Source organism: Musa acuminata, chromosome BXJ2-4 (genome assembly GCF_036884655.1).
Source record: "Musa acuminata AAA Group cultivar baxijiao chromosome BXJ2-4, Cavendish_Baxijiao_AAA, whole genome shotgun sequence".
In the NCBI taxonomy this organism is placed as follows: Eukaryota; Viridiplantae; Streptophyta; class Magnoliopsida; order Zingiberales; family Musaceae; genus Musa; species Musa acuminata.
Window position 1 is genome coordinate 32,772,803 of NC_088341.1, and position 16,962 is coordinate 32,789,764.

Below are 16,962 nucleotides of genomic sequence, written 5' to 3' on the forward strand. Positions count from 1 at the left end.
TTCCACTGCAGTTACCTTTGGCCCATCTCCTAGGAACACACCTTTCTTTATGATGCATCAACATGTGCGTGATGCCTGCCATTTACGCACCCAACTCTCCATTGATTTGAGAGCTTGTAATGCGGCAACAAAAACAGGTTCATATGTAACCTTTCATGGACAATTACCCTACACCAGAAGCTGATGCAGAGGCTTCCTTGCAGAGAATAAAGCAGAGTCATTTCTGAGAGGGGGCGGGTAGGTGATCAATCAATTGTGGGCAATGGAGGCCTCATCGGTTCCCCCAATGGCAAGTTGAGAAGCGTGGAGAACGGCGGCAACTGTCTATTCTATGGCGCCCAATGGAGCCACTCCTCGTGCCCAAAAGTTCCACAAGCAACCAATGTCCTCACGCTCGTGAGCTGTACCAAGAAAAAATATGACCAAGGGAGAGATGTAGCGAGAGAGAGAGAGAAAGAGAGAGAGAGAGAGAGAGAGAGAGAGGAAAAAGAACTAATCTTGCAGTCGATTACAGTCGAGATTTAGACTCTTGAAAGAGCCGATCTTTCCCCCACGAAAGAGCTGAAAAGAAGTAGAGAAAAACAAATGGACAACTCGAAATGGTGAGGAAGAAAAGGGGACGGCTTTGCTTTCCGGCTGTTCTTCTTCTTCCCGCCAATGGGTCCTTCTACTAAAAGCTCACATTCCCAGGGATCCACATTGGAAGCCCTAGCTCTGCATCTCGCCCTCTTCTCGGATTCCTCTCGGTTAGTACCCCGAGATTTCCATCTTTGATTCCCGGGGAGCTTAGCAGCATCAAGGTGGCCGATTTCGGCCTTGATAGGATGATTCGTAATAATAGGTATGTAATTACCGCTATCGATGCACGAAAAGAAGGATTTTTCCTGAACTTGCATGTTCTGGATTCTAGACATGGCGGCGACAAGATTTGACCTTTCTGAAAACTATCGTCCGATTTTAACGCCGCAAATTCTTGCAGCATATGGTTGTCAAAATCAGAAATCATCTCCGGTGTAGCTGGTAATTAATTTCTTTCAGCGAGTAGAAGTAGGGTGGAAATCTGTCTTGCATTTTCCTCTGAAAACAAAGTCTTTGTTCTTTTAGTGATTGCGGAGTTCATTTGCTGCAAATGTAGCGCTTTACCATACTTCTTTCGATGGTGGTGGACTCCTTTTGGCTTGATTATGGGTTGTAGATGCTGATTGTTTTACCGTACCGCTAAAAGTACAATACAGTAGCAATTTTGCCGTTTAGTCGAATGTATGTGTTGGTCTTCATAACCCATCTATAGTTTGTCCGACCCTTTTTGACAGACTTGTAGTTTTGAGTGTTAAGAAACAGGAATTTTCAAAAGGAATAAACGTACTTTGGGTAAAGTTTGGTTTATTTTGTTTCTAGAGATCCTTTTCCCTCTTCATTAGCTGCTGGCTGAGTGCTTCTGAGATCTGAATGCCATTGACAGTGATGCTTAATTTGAATACCTTGCAGGTCAAGATATGCTTTTATAGCTTGCTTCTGTTGGTTCTGAGAAAGGTATAACAATCTGCTGAAGAAAGTTCACAGGCGAAGATGGTAGGAATACTGCAATTCTTTGATTTTGGTCAGGGTAGATCCTCCCACAAGCTGCCGCTGCTTAGTAGACGCAACGATGGTGAGATTTCTGTCCCTTCAAATCTAGTGTTTTCTGTTTATCCAACACTAGAATGCAAGATGTTTGTGGTAATGCCACTGTCGTTAGTTACAGCCAGCCATACTCTAAAAGGAGAATTACAGTGCACTGTAACTGATTAAATTTTTACCTTTACTCTGTGTTCCAGAACTTATCTTTTCATTGAAATTAGCTTCTGTATGTATTGGTGCCTCTGCAGGGCTTGAAGCTCCTAGGAACAGCTTGGAGTTTCCAATGGAAGCATATCAGAGCTTTCAAGTGGCTCATGAGGACATTCCGGTAGGTTGTTTGGTTGATATTTTGCATCATTTCACCTGAAATGAGAGTTGTTTACTTTTTATAGAGCAGCCTTTTGCCTCACAAGTGCCAGAATATAATTTGGTTTTGTCCATTACTTCCTGTACTGTCTTCATCTGCAGCACAAACCCTTGCTATGCTTGCTGGTTTTGTAATCTTGGTACCATTATGTTTCTGGATTACATATTGTTTTGTAAAGCAACAACTCATAATTTTTTAGGTGGACTTTCTAGGTTTAGGGCTTGTGTTCTCTCAATCTTGAAATATTATTGTGAAGATTTGATATGCTTGTTCGATGTGCATGATCATTTCAGTACTCCCATCGTTACTCCAACAAAGATGGTGTCTGTCAAAATGGAGCTCGTATGAAAGAGTTGATTGATGATGAGATGTCCAAAAGAACAAAGGATCGATGCAACGGACCAAGTGTGGTGGCCAGACTGATGGGAATGGATGCACTACCTTCAGACATCAAGCCTGTGATCCATGCGAAGGAGCCGAATGACATGAAGAAACCAAGAAAGGAGCTTGCCAGTATCTCTTCTAATCAGCAAGCCTCGCTAATCTTGAAAACCATGAGACAGTCGAATGAGTTTTTGCCTTATCAAATCGAGCAAGATTTTGATCAGCATACCAAGGACCATGATATGGATAAACCACAACCAAGAGAGCATCCTCAAGAGGAATTATTGCAGAAGTTCAAGAAGGAATTTGAGGAATGGCAAGCATCCAAGGCATGGGAGAGATCAGTGACCCTTGAACTCGGAAATGACCTTCGAAAGGAAAAACATATAAACACGTCTCCACAAGAAATTCTCAACAGTTTTGTGGATGCCAAGAGAAATTCATTTGTGAAGAAAACCACAGAGTTCAAACGTCATGTTCCATCAGCTAGACTAGACACACATTGGGAACAAGAGGACCTTCTGAGTTCTGAAGCTTCTGTGAGTAAACATAGTGAAACTGGACTAACAAAAGACAATTTTTTCGGAGACAATGCACGAAGTAAGTCCTTTGCTCCTAAATCTGATCATGAGATGGTGATATCTACTTTGCCACGAAGGATAGTGATTCTTAGACCTGATTACGAGATGAATGACAACACTGAAGAGTCCTGCTTATGCTCACCTGTGATGTTACAGAAAGGAAAGAACATGCATGATTTCCTTGAACAGGTCAAGGAAAGACTCATTATTGAAATTGAAGGGAAACCCAGCCTTGAGACCACAACTATATGGGCTCAGTCTGAGGCTTTTGCCAGCGAAAGATTATCTGATTGCAAACAAATTGTACCAAAAACTGTCAAAGGGTTAAGTGAATCTTTTTCTATAGGTAACAAGACTACATTGATGCAATCAAGATCGACAAGGTCATATAGAAACGAAGTCCAATTCAGTGGACGGAGTTCCCCAGAGTTTATCCACCAGGATTCTAAAAAACTAATGTCAGAAAGGTTGAAGAATGTCCAGAAGGATGACATAGATATAATGGATCCTTTAATTTCCAGTGGGAGACTAATTACATCGATTTCAAGCAAAGAAGCAGAGAAATTCAATTCTATGCAGTATCTTTCCAAGAAGAGCAGTAAAAAGGTAGCCTCCTGGGAAGAGAAGAAATTTCTAAATGAGTCAAAATCTTTTAGACATGACCAGGAGCAGGCATTTGATGTTGGTGATGAGTCTCCACGGAATCTTTTCAGATCATTTTCTGCTCCTGTTTCTCGAACTGCTTTTGGGAAACTTCTTTTGGAAGACAGGAATGCAACGGCAGCAGTCCACATCTGCAGGAAACATGAAGCATCTGAAAATGACTTAATGGAAGCGAGGAAAAAGACGAAAGATGGGCTTAACATAAAAAACAGAGTTTCAAGCTTGAAACAAAATTTTACATTAAAGGGTAAGCTTTTTGGGAAGAGGATCCAATTGATGGATGAATCAAGTGAAGATGAATTTCTATTCATGAAAGATACTGAAACTTCACCTTTTGTCATTAACTTTGGCTTTGAACAGGCAAGTTCTATGTTAAAAATTAGTTGATCCTTTCATAAGATTTGTTTATCTGATTGGATCTGATGATCTCAGGAGAACTCAACTGAGGTTCCACCAAGCCCAGCATCAGTGTGCAGCAGCCCCCATGATGAGATCTGTAGGCCTTACTATCCAAGTCCAGTATCTCCACTGGAGGCACTGTTCCATGAAGACCATCCTTCCTTACCAGCTTCAGGAGAACCAAACTCAAATATTCCTGGTAGGGACTTCCTTAACATCTCTGTCACTCTCATGCCTGTTAGTATAACATATTTATCAGCATAAATTATCTATTCTCCCTCAGAACAATCAATGCATTTGAAAGGAACATCCTTGCGCATAGACATCCAGAGGCCCATAACTTATAAGCAGCAAGCGATCAGTGTTTGGTGGTCCTTTAAGATGCTAATGCAATAAAACTAGCACATCAAGTATCATGTTAGCATCTGCTATCTTGTCTGCATCTGACATATAAATGCAAAATAAAGCTGAAGAAGAAAAGGATTGCATAAGCAGCCATCTTTAGAATCTTCCACATGTATGGAGTAGTTTTAATTTCATAGAGCAGCTGTGATGTTTGAAAGAATTTAACTACGATATTCTTCTTGTCTTTTCCAGAGTCAAATTTGCTAGAAGAAGTTGACTATGAAAGATCTGAGGAAGCAACAGATGAATTAAAACCTGCTGAAGATGAACTTCCCGAGATAGAAGGCAACGCAAAAGCTTATATAAGAGATATCCTCATTACTTGTGGCCTGTTTGAAAGAAATCACTTTAATCAGTGCCTCTGGGAGTGGGATACCCCAAGAAAACCAATTCCTATATTGGTGTTTGATGAAGTCGAGGAAACATATCGAAGAAATGACAAGCTGGAGAGTAGGACAACCCTCATTTGTGAGGGCGAAGATGCTGACTTTAGTCATAGAATTCTATTCAGTTTGCTGAACGAGGCATTGCTAAGGGTTACGCAGAATTCAAAGCCTGGCTCTACAGTGAAGAAATGGTTCCCTGGTCCCGGAAGAGTACCACAAGGGGACCAACTCTTGGACAGCTTGTGGCATCTGATTCAAGTGTACATCAACCCACCTGTGGATGAATCACATCCTTTAGAGAGCATTGTAGCCCAAGAGATGAATCAAACTTCGTGGTCTGGTATGTTGCATGAGGATGTCGATATAATCTCAGTGGAGATAGAGCTTTTAATTGTAGAAAATTTGATTGATGAGCTTGTATGTAGTTTGTCATAGTCATTCATAGTCTCCTATGTTTGTGTTTGGGATGATGCTGCTGCTGCTTCTTTTTTCTATCTGTGAATCCAGTGTCAATATTGTCTTGTTAATCTTTGTATAGAGAAAAATATTGGTACAGCTTTGTGAAAGTATGTTTTCTAAAGTGCTTGTCTCAAGAAAAGTTCATCAGTATTGGGTGTTAATTGATGCTGAATGATATCAATTGTAGCTGGACATTTTGTGTTATTCCTTGTTCGATGTTGGATGACATCTATTCCTTATTAACATTCTTTTTAGACCAAGAACAAATGAGTTAGATGGTAGAGAATGTTGCAGCTCAATCCAGCATCTGAAACAAGAGATTTCCAGAATCTAAAGACAACATTATTCTGAGACCATAACATCGAATGTTTCCTTTATTGTTCCACTCTGTTGCATGGTTTTGAGTTCTCACAGCAGCATCATTATTGTTGAGGATTTGCGACCTTCTTAGAACGATTTATTGACGCCCACTACATCTAAAAGCCAAAGCAGTAGAAGTGCTTCCTCAGGCCGCGGAACAGGCGGCGCAGCAGCAGTTAGGCCGGCAAGTGCACGAGGCCTTGCCCGCCGCGGTGGCCCCGCCGCACGCGCACGGGTTGCATTTGCAGTGGTCGCCGCACGTGCACAGGGTATGCCGCACTTCCCCACCGCCGCCGGTCGAGCACCTGCACGCCGTTCCTCCACAGAAGCAGGGAAGAAGGAAACAGGAGAACGGAGTTACTACCCACTACATGCATGCCTAGTAGCGAGGAAGAGATAGGATTGAGAGAAGGAACTGCTGGGATCACCTGCAGGCGTTGCCGCCAGGGCAAGGGACGACGCAGCCGCACGCGTTGTTGCAACCCCTGTCCGCCATCGATCTCTCTCTCTCTCTCTCTCCTCGTCGAACACCTTTATAAGGTGTTGAAGTCGTCGAGAGGGACGAGGCGCGAGCACCGTGGCCACCACGTGACGCGTTCTCCGGCGTTACAGAGCGCGAGGAAAGGTGACGACGGCCACGCATCGGTGCATGCGTGCAACGTCGACGGAACACTTGACCACTCTCTACCCTACCACAGATGCTACCGAATCATATATATATATATATATATATATATATATATATATATATATAGGCTTAGCTAAATTAATGGATGATATGGTTTGCTTCCTTTGGCTAATCCACTTGCTGTTTCCAGGAATGAGAGCGAGAGGTTTGTATTCGTGCCGTCTAATGATTTGGAGCTGCTAAGATCTCTGAAAGGCATCGCAGCGACAAATTCAAAGAGGGTTTATCACCTTTTTGGGCATCTTTCCAAGTAGCTCCATCATTAAAGCCACATGATCATGCAATGGTATCTCTACTGGTAATTGAGTCGATTATGACTTCTACTGTCGATCAATCGGAAGGATTTGATTCCTCTTCTCTTCCTCATCCGACTCCGACTCCGACTCCGCCTTCCTCCAGCCCGGGGGTGTTGGCGGCGATGGCAGCTCCGGGGCACCGAGGGAGTCGGTCACATTCGCCAAGGCGAAGTAACTGATCCGATTGGTGAACGTGGAGGCGCTCGAACAGAGGCCACTACCTTTGTCCGCGTCTTAGATGACGCCAATGTCGTCCTCTTGTTCGTAGACAAGGTCGCCCTCTTTCTCGATTTCTTGTTCCTTTTTCGTGAAAATTCCATCATATTATGCACCCTCCAACTCCAATTATAGTTATATTTGTTTAATCTTTTCGATGGAGTGAGAAAAAATTGAATGCCGATAGTTTGCATCAAATTGTTGTAGCCATTTTCCTTGTCGTTTCTTATAGTGAGACATGGTTTTCCCCACCTGTTAAAAAAAAAAAAAGAATCCTGTTGTGGTAGATCTTGAAGGAGTTTGAAGCTGATGGATTGCCGATTTCTCCATTGTAGATTTAGGTTTCTTTCTATCCTGCCTTGTTTAGATGACGAAGTAGGGAATTCCAAAAAGAACCGAATTATTTTTTTCAATCGTTTGCTTGTTGCTATCTCTTAACTTTATTCATATTAGTCCTCTGGGTTTAGAGTTCTGGTAGGTTGCTAATCAGAATCTTGTGAGATCAGCCAATGTAGAGCTGCTCAGGGCAAACCCTAGAAAGCAGATCTGAACTACTTCAAAAAAAGAAGCATAGAAATTTTATTGAGGATGAATCATTTCCTTACAATGAGAAGAAATATCTTTTTATAGGGTTATGCTTCGTTTTCTGCAAGTAAAATGATATGGAGTATTCTGGCAAATAAGTACTTAAAATTATAGATGAGTAAATCCTATATATTCTAGTAAAATGATTTGGCTAAGTAAATCTTGAAAATGCCTAAAATATGGGGATGAAATCTTATATAAAAATAAACAAATTATATTACACAAAAATAAATTTTATAGATAATGCTAATGGATGTGTTGCATTAGACATCTCCACTTGGGGAGAACTTGTCCAGAGCTCACAGGTTAAATTTGTAGCCTTTTGTTCCATAAGAATAAATGCTTAAATAAGTTATCTAGTGCAATCTTTTCTTGAGTCGACAATTCATGAATTCCAGCCAAGGATGGTAGAACTTCATCATGAGTGGTTATCAGATTAGGCAAGCTTATTATTTAATGCCACTTGACATGGCACAAAAGGGATAATAAGATGCTGCTCATGACAAACAAAGCAGATCTAATTTACACTAAGAAAAGAATCATTAAAAATTTTATGATAGGTACGATGGTTGCTAATCCTATTTTGTCATAAAATAGGTTGTCCAATCTATAAACATTAAAATAATTATAGATGTTTTGAATGAGACCAGCGAAATTGCTCGAGGGTGTCATTTCTCGAATGGATTGGTAGATATGGATAGACATGTACGAGTCTGATTGGTTTCTTGAACCTTGATGTGAAAGATTCACAAGACAATGATGAAGATCAAACCTATAAACATATGGTAGATATACTCACAAAACAAATGATTGACAAAATGACTCATGTGTATGATTTCACTCGAAGTTAAAAAGTCCTCTTTTCTTGAAACTTAAAGAAAGTAAATTTTTAGATTGGTTGATAAAGTGATAAATTCCGTGAATACATAGAATTTCCTAGTTGCATGTAAGAAACTTTTATTTCACTAGTTGCGTGTCAGTGAGTGGAACCAAACTCAACTCTTGATGCACAAGGGTGAAGCCCTTGCTTGTTTACTTATTTCGTTGCTCGTTTCTTAGCTACGCACTGTTCTGTTTCTAACACTGATCTTATTTCCCGACCCTGCTGTTGTGCTATCTAGTGATTATCCAAAGTCCAAGTTAAGCCCCTGACATGCAAATCTAGAGATTTTCTTTTTTTTCTATTGTAACTTGATACAATTAATTGATTTTGTTAGAGACTGTACCATAACAAATTTGGATATTAAGGAAAACAAGTATCATAATTTGGAAGAAGTAATAAATTGCTTCAAGAAGAAATTAAAACAAATGAATTATCTAAACTATTTCTCTGGAGCGGAAGACTAGAAATTCAACTTGTAAACTTGGGTTATCTTGATGTGGATAAGTTTGAGGCAACATGCCTAGTGACATCAAATTAAAAGTATCTTTGAAATTTATTTATAGTCTTCAAATATTTGTTCATATGGGAATTTAATTCCACATCTTAAGTTATTTTAAGATTTGATTAGTCAAAACAAAGGTTTGTTATGTAGGAATTTAGGCTAAAATATTTCATGATATTATTTCATTTGCAACATTAAAATATAAGTATACATGAGTTATTTTTTGTCATTGTAAGGAATGTCTCATGGTTCATCATCAAGAAAATTTCTATCTTCCTCTTTTTACTGTATCTTAGGTGTGCTAGAGTTTGCCACGAGCAACCTTATAATATCAAATTTATGTTAGTGCTGTCTTTTTGTATTTCATTTCCCTGCCTGTTGGATTGAATATGTCTCTTGCAATAAAAGTTGTTGAGGATAGTTTAAACTATAGTGAGCTCATGATGTTGATATTTTACATTACTGCATGATGCTTTCTGATTGAAAACCAGTTCTCTACTGAGTCAATCCTGACCATTTCCACATGATAGCAGTTACGGACAACTTGGAGGTACACTGGTCTTTGGTAAGTAACATTAAGATGTTCGTCAAGTTTGCCACTAATTCAAGTATGAACTCTTAAAACCATTTTCTTCGGTCTCTCCATCATGTTACTCCATGTTTGTAAGAAAGACTGCTCTCCTTAATCTAACATGTGGGAATGATCCAAGGAGAGAGGAGTTGAAGGAGCTAAAACAAAAAAGAAAGAGGAAATCAATATGATTGCACGTAAGCAAGTCCGACACATATTCTGATCAGGGTTGGGGTGTCTAATTATTCAGATTGGTCTTTTCACTCGGCTTAGATTCTAGTTCATGTGAGATGTCATGGAGATGATCACCTTATTAACCACCATGGTTGCCTTTTTGCTTAATACATATTCTTTTCTTTTCACATCAAGAGATCTAATGTATCAAGACTTTACATTGGCTCTTCTTGTGGAGATAAAAGAAGTTATATCAAAAGTACAATTATAACATGGAGGAGAAACATTACAAGAGTATGTTGGACAAAAAAGTCATGAAAGAGAAATCGAATAGTAGTAAAACCTTTAATATCATAGTGCCCTAGTTTTGTATGCTTCCGAGATGTAATGTTAAAACATTCACACCTTTTGCAATCGTTATTCTCTTTTTAGTAAGTACTTTCATAAATACTATCACTGCAATCTTGTAGTTTTTTATTTAATACTTTCATCTACAAATGGGAGCTATATCTCTATTCATGTCTGTTTATCATGGTGTCATGTCTTATGAATGAATCGTGATCAATTATCCTTCAAATTATATTTATTTATCTTTGATAATTACCAAAATATAGTGGGAAAGATGATGGAGGGACTTTCGTACGTGAAGATAATATCTTCACGGACGAGCAAATAGATGCCCTGAGGAGGTAAATCTCCATCTATGCCACCATCTCCGAGCAACTGATGGAGATACACAGGGCCATCAAAACACTGCAAGACTCATTCTCAAGTTTTCTCTCCTAAAAATTTGATTTTTGGTTTAAGATAGAGTTGAATTGGCATTTTTTGTGATAATTCTCTGTTTTAGCATAGAAGGGTAGGTCCTGAGTAATGGAAAACTTGATTTGTTGCTTGAATATTCATTTCATCGAATCAAGCTAATTCTATTGGGTATCATTTATCTTGAAATTTATATGAAGGCTTCGGAAATATAAATTATTAGGCACATATATGGCTTGTGTGTTAAATCTCGTATTTTGATTATGAAACTACTTGATATATATTTATGATTTGATCTGCGTTTTGAGTGACGCAGGATGTTTCGATCAGGATGAGACAATTAAAGCAGGAAAATCATGTTGTGCCGGAGGAACATGTCAGAAGATTGGACGTCGGGCCGGTGGATCGGTCGACGTATCGACAGAAGGCTTCGGGCCGTGGACTCGGGCATCGGGCCAAGAAGAGCGGGTATTGTGCCAAGGATATCGGAGTTGCGGAGTCAATTGGCCGATTGGGCAATAGGCTGCAGGAGAGGACGATGCGTCGAAGAATCAGACGAAGCGTCGAGGGACCAATGACATGTCAGACAACTTGGTTAATTGCTTAGGATTAATTGTCTCGATCGAAGTTTTGTTTTAAGTGTGCAGGATTAACTACGATGAAAGTAAGATATGCAGCAGGAGTTGCGTCGGAGTCATGACAATGATCACGTTGGGAGTTCGAGAGCTCGACGGAAGTTCGGACTATCGTCGGAGGTTCTGCGGGAACAAATCCGAGAAGTCCATAAGCTTGCCAAAGAAGCTCGTCGGAACTCGCCAAGTGTATCGTCGCAAGTCCAGGAGTTTGTCGGAAGTCCGTAGGAGAATCACCGAGGGTTCATCGGATGATCGACGGAAGTTCGCCGGAAACTCGCCGGAAGAAGCGATTGACGCACCAGAGCAAGCTGCAGAAATTGTTTTAGGATTTATCGTAGTTAGCACAATGATTAAGTTGGAAATGGGAGGTGATCCCATTAGCTTAATCTTGGGGCAATTGGGCCCCTGAAAAACCCAATTTGGGCCGAATGGATCTACCCATTCGGACCCTGATTGCTGTGGGAGGTGCAACCGCCTGGGCTAAGTCTCCCAGGGAGACTGGGCGGTGCAACCGCCCCAGCCAGGAGGTGCAACCGCCTGGGCTCAGTCTCCAAGCAAGACTGGGCGGTGCAACCTCTCCTGACAGGAGGTAGCACCGCCTGAGCTCGGTCTTCGAGCTCTGGCAGGCGGTGCAACCGCCCTAGTCAGGAGGTACAACCGCCTGAGCTCGGTCTTCGAGCTCTGGCAGAGAGGCGCAACCGCCCCTGACAGAGGTGGCACCGCCCAAAGGCTCAGTCTTCGAGCTCTGTCAGGCGATGCAACCGCCCCAGTCAGGAGGTGCAACCGCCTGATCCCGGAATTCCGGGAATTGACAGTTTTGAGCTCCAAATTTGATCTGGGTTGGGGCCTATAAGTACCCCACCCATTCAGCACTGAAAGGCAGCAACTTACACTCGAAATCTTGATATCTTTCTGTGATTCTTAGAGCTCAAAATTGTTGTAAAGGCCAAAAGTTCTCCTCCCTCTGTTCTTCAAAGTTTTGAGTTGTAAAGAGAGGAGAGAAAATTTATGTAAGGGTTGTCTCCTAAGCCCGTCAAAAGGAGTGAAACTGTAAAAGGGTGGTTGGCCTTCGCCTATTGAAGGAAGGCCTCTAGTTGACGTCGGTGACCTCGTCGGTGGAGGAAGCCAAAAGTGGAGTAGGTCAAGATTGACCGAACCACTCTAAATCTCGGTTTGCATTTACTTCGAGCATTTTATCTTTACTACAAACCTCCTAAATAGCTACTGCCTTCTGCGCTTTTACGAACGAGTTTCTAAGTTCAGAGCTTTCCGAATCTGCGTTTAGACATAAATCGGCTTTTTCGTATGATCATTACATTTCAGTTTACGTTTACGTTTTGATTTCAATCATAACTGCAAACTACCTTCTGCGCATTTATAAAACATATCTCAAAGTTCAGTATCTTCAAAATTGGCATTTAGACGTAAACCAGATTTATCGTACGAACGTCGCATTTCAGTTTGCGCTTGCATTCTGATTTTCATCATAAACTACAAACTGCCTTCGTAGATTTACTTTAACGTCATCTCGCTTAATCTTAAGTTAAAGTAATCTTAGAATCGGCTTTTACATCGAAATCATTTTTATCAAACGAACGCAGCTTTCGGTTTTAATCGCTGAAATATTTTCGCTGCACTAATTCACCCCCCCCCCCCCCCCCCCTCTTAGTGCTCTTGATCCTAACAATTGGTATCAGAGCCCGGTATTTCTCATTTCGGATTTACACTCGAGAGAAATGGCTCTTCATGGCTTTCAAGAGGGCTTTTCGGTCTTTCGTCCACCGTTGTTTAACAGATTGGACTACACTTATTGGAAAACTCGAATGAGAGTTTTCTTGATTTCTATGAATTTGGATTTATGGAATATCATTGAAAACGGTTTTCAACTTCCCTCTAAACCGATGAACAAATGGTCGGATTTGGAGAAAAAGTATTTTTCTTTAAACGCAAAGGCTATGAATGCCTTATTTTACGCTTTGGACAAAAATGAGTTCAATCGGATTTCTACGTGCGAAACGGCTTTTGACATTTGGCGAACACTTGAAATCACGCACGAGGGAACTAGTAGAGTCAAAGACTCGAAAGTTAACTTTTTATTGCATGATTTTGAGCTTTTTTGAATGCAACCAAGCGAGACTATAGGCGACATGTACACCCGTTTCACGGATATCGTTAATAGTTTAAGAGCTCTTGGAAAATATTTTTCGGATTTTGAACTCGTAAACAAGATTTTGCGTTCTCTTTCTAAGAAGTGGGATTCAAAAGTAACTGCAATACAAGAAGCTAAAAACCTAAACAACTTACCACTTGAAGAACTAATTGGTTCGTTGATAACATATGAAATGGTGCACAATGCACATGATGAACATGATGGACAAAATCACCTTCCAAAGAACAGGAAGGATTTGGAACTCCAGACAAATGAATACCACTTGAGCGATGACTCAAGTGATGAGGACAATGATGAACTTGAACTTCGAACACTAAATCTTAATAAGTTTATTAAACAAAAATCTAAAATAGACAATGAACTTGAACGAAGGAAGAGGCCAAAGAAGAAGAACACAAAGTGAGATGAATCAAGCTCCTCCGAAGACAAGGAGAAAATCAACAAAGGTGAGGTGGCAAACTACGCCTTAACCACTTTCAATGATGAGGTAATCGAAATCCCCCTAATTTATTTTGAAATTACTTGATGCTTTCATGATGTATTTTCTTTTTTAGTTTAGAATTAATGTTTTAAAAAATATATATATATTATGATCATGCTAGTAATTTCGAAAATGATAATATTGCATATTTTATGATAAACAAACAAAATGATTTTGATTGAAAATATGAAATCATGGTTAAGAAGTAATAATGTGTGTCATGTTGATGTCCATTGTTATTTCTCGATTTTGAGTATATTAAATCATGTTTAATTTGAAGTTATGAGTATATATTTTTGAAATTATGTATGATGATTCTTGATAATTATGGATTATCGATTTTCATGATAATAACAGTGGCTTTAAAAATTGATGCATGTTTTCATTTGACATAAATGAAAAGGCATGCTAACATGAAATCGATCACTTAAGATGAAACACTTAAAAAAGGGGAGAAATATATGAATTGATGCTATAAACACTATGCTATGATTATCCCATGCTTGCATCATCAAGAGATATATGAATTGATATGATTGCCATATTTGCAATGCTTATATGAATTGATGCTATGATTGCCAAATTTGCATTATGCCATGTTTGCATCATGCGTTAAGATATCAAGAACTTGTATCGTAATTTTACACATTGATATCTTACCATGTGATGAAATGCTACAATTGATGAACACTTGAAATGTAATCCTCTATCTTATTGATTTTTCAATAAATCTATGCTTGTCATATATGAATTTATTGAATGTAATTTTGAGGATGATTTCAGATTTGACAAATGCTTGATTCGTATTTATGACATAAGATACACTTTAAATATGAATCATGCTTCAATCATGATTAAATGCTTCAATCATTTTCTATCTCTAGAGTTCTTGATTTTGATGAAATACAAGTGATAAATTCATTTATGATATCTTGTAAATCACTTGAATTATGAATGAGTTTTTTATGATGTGTTAAAAGAATCACTTAAAAAGAAAATGCTTTTCCTATCTTATCGAGATTAATGATTTCATGATATTGTGTGAATCTCGAAATTGATTTTGATGAAATAGTAATAACGTCATTCATGAATCTTAAAAATGATAATATGCTTCATGTGATAATATGAATACATGAAACACTTATGATATGATTTTTATACAATTCCGTGTATTCATAAAATATTTATCTCATCATCCAATAACTCTTCTTGATATTCCTTATGAGATGAAATGAAATAATGCATGAAATACAAATGAGGAGTTAATGATCATGCATAATAGGATGTAATGAATTCTGACATTTAGATACCATCATTTGAATATCTATGATCATATTGCCAAAATGATATATCATGAATGCTTGAATATCATGTTTGATATGCTCATGATGATGATTGATTTTTCGGTATCGTGCATAAAAAAAAATGAAATGTAATATTAATGAATTTGTGCATTGAAACTATAATGATGCACAAATAAGAATGATTACTTACCTTTGTCATGATTTAGAAATTGATGTAAAGGGTTTTTTCCTTCTTTTTGACAATGACAAAGGGGGAGATAGATTGCTAGCACAATTCAAGAAAAAGGTAAAAAAAATTACACTTCTCAAAAGAGAAGAAATTGCTATCTTGAACATCACCGATAATTGCTAGCTTGAAATGTCAAGAAAATGTAAAAACTTGTTTACCCTCTTGCACATCTAAAGAGAAGATGCAAATGTAACACTTGTCAAATTATTTGCTTGCCTCATGTAAAACATTATCTCTTGCTAGTTTGGCATTTTGCTAGCTTGCACTTTGCAAAGAAAGTAAAAATGACACTTCTCAAAAGAGAAGAAAGAGCTTGTTATTTTGAACATCACAAGCTTGCCAAACAAAAATTGCAAAAGTGCTATCTTGCCTATCTCAAGAAGCAAAACTTGCATATCGAAAAATTTGCTAGCTTGCAACTTGCATATTTCAAGAAGCAAGAGTTGCCTTCTTGAACATCTCTAAATTGCTAGCTTACAAGTTCTAAAATGTTGTAACATTGCTAGCTTGCATGTTCTAAAAGTGCTATCTTGTATGCTGTAAAACTTGCATATCTAAAACTTGATAGCTTGAATGTTCTAAGCATGATGTAACACATTGCTAAATTTTCTGGCTTCAAAACTGCATGATGATAAAACTTGATATTATGTTTTTCATGCAATGAGTTGAACCAATATTACAAACACTTGATTGTGGTACTTCTCCTTTTTGTTGATGACAAAGGGGGAGAAGTATGTTGATGACATGACATGTTATGCATAAGTTCATGATGACGTGTTGCAAGAATTCATGAAGAATATTGCAATGACTTGAATTCAGTTTGAATTCAAGATTCTATCAATATGGCATATTGATAGGGGGAGTTTGTTTAAACTCCGGGAGTTAAGGTTAACTCCATCATCAAGTAGTTGTCATCATCAAAAAGGGAGAGATTGTTGAATCTCGTATTTTGATGATGAAACTACTTGATATATATTTATGATTTGATCTGCGTTTTGAGTGACGCAGGATGCTTCAATCAGGATGAGACAATTAAAGCAGGAAAATCATGTTGTGCCGGAGGAACATGTCAGAAGATTGGACGTCGGGCCGGTGGATCGGTCGACGTATCGACAGAAGGCTTCGGGCCGTGGACTCGGGCATCGGGCCAAGAAGAGCGGGTATTGTGCCAAGGATATCGGAGTTGTGGAGTCAACTGGCCGATTGGGCAATAGGCTGCAGGAGAGGACGATGCGCCGAAGAATCAGACGAAGCGTCGAGGGACCAATGACATGTCAGACAACTTGGTTAATTGCTTAGGATTAATTGTCTCGATCGAAGTTTTGTTTTAAGTGCGCAGGATTAACTACGATGAAAGTAAGACATGCAGCAGGAGTTGCGCCGGAGTCATGACAATGATCACGTTGGGAGTTCGAGAGCTCGACGGAAGTTCGGACTGTCGTCGAAGGTTCTGCGGGAACAAATCAGAGAAGTCCATAAGCTTGCCAAAGAAGCTCGTCGGAACTCGCCAAGTGTATCGTCGCAAGTCCAGGAGTTTGCGGAAGTCCGCAGGAGAATCACCGAGGGTTCATCGGATGATCGACGGAAGTTCGCCGGAAACTCGCCGGAAGAAGCGATTGACGCACCGGAGCAAGCTGCAGAAATTGTCTTAGGATTTATCGTAGTTAGCACAATGATTAAGTTGGAAATGGGAGGTGATCCCATTAGCTTAATCTTGGGGCAATTGGGCTCCTGAAAAACCCAATTTGGGCCGAATGGATCTACCCATTCGGACCCTGATTGATATGGGAGGTGCAACCGCCCAAGCCAGGAGGTGCAACCGCCTGGGCTAAGTCTCTCAGG

At 39.5% G+C, this 16,962-nt stretch overlaps 1 protein-coding gene and 1 long non-coding RNA gene across 4 annotated transcripts; both read left to right on the forward strand.

Moving 5' to 3' along the window:
- The first annotated feature begins 204 nt into the window (after positions 1–204).
- LOC103977141 (uncharacterized) lies at positions 205–5,390 on the forward strand. 3 transcript variants are annotated; one of them, XM_009392586.3, is made up of 7 exons: positions 205–841; positions 911–1,020; positions 1,489–1,651; positions 1,869–1,948; positions 2,281–3,975; positions 4,048–4,213; positions 4,612–5,390. In XM_009392586.3, the coding sequence occupies exons 3-7, from the start codon at positions 1,570–1,572 to the stop codon at positions 5,238–5,240; spliced, it is 2,652 nt and encodes an 883-aa protein (XP_009390861.2). In that variant the 5' UTR covers positions 205–841; positions 911–1,020; positions 1,489–1,569; the 3' UTR covers positions 5,241–5,390. The 3 variants fall into 3 exon arrangements, with proteins under 3 accessions (XP_009390861.2, XP_018677640.2, XP_009390852.2); XM_018822095.2 differs by lacking the exon at positions 911–1,020 and having other exon boundaries at positions 205–746; XM_009392577.3 differs by lacking the exon at positions 911–1,020 and having other exon boundaries at positions 206–841.
- A 1,000-nt stretch (positions 5,391–6,390) lies between these two features.
- Positions 6,391–10,675, forward strand: LOC135609132 (uncharacterized). Its single transcript, XR_010485685.1, has 3 exons — positions 6,391–6,598; positions 6,712–6,881; positions 10,154–10,675. It is a non-coding gene; the product is annotated as an uncharacterized LOC135609132 (long non-coding RNA).
- The last annotated feature ends 6,287 nt before the right edge of the window (positions 10,676–16,962 follow it).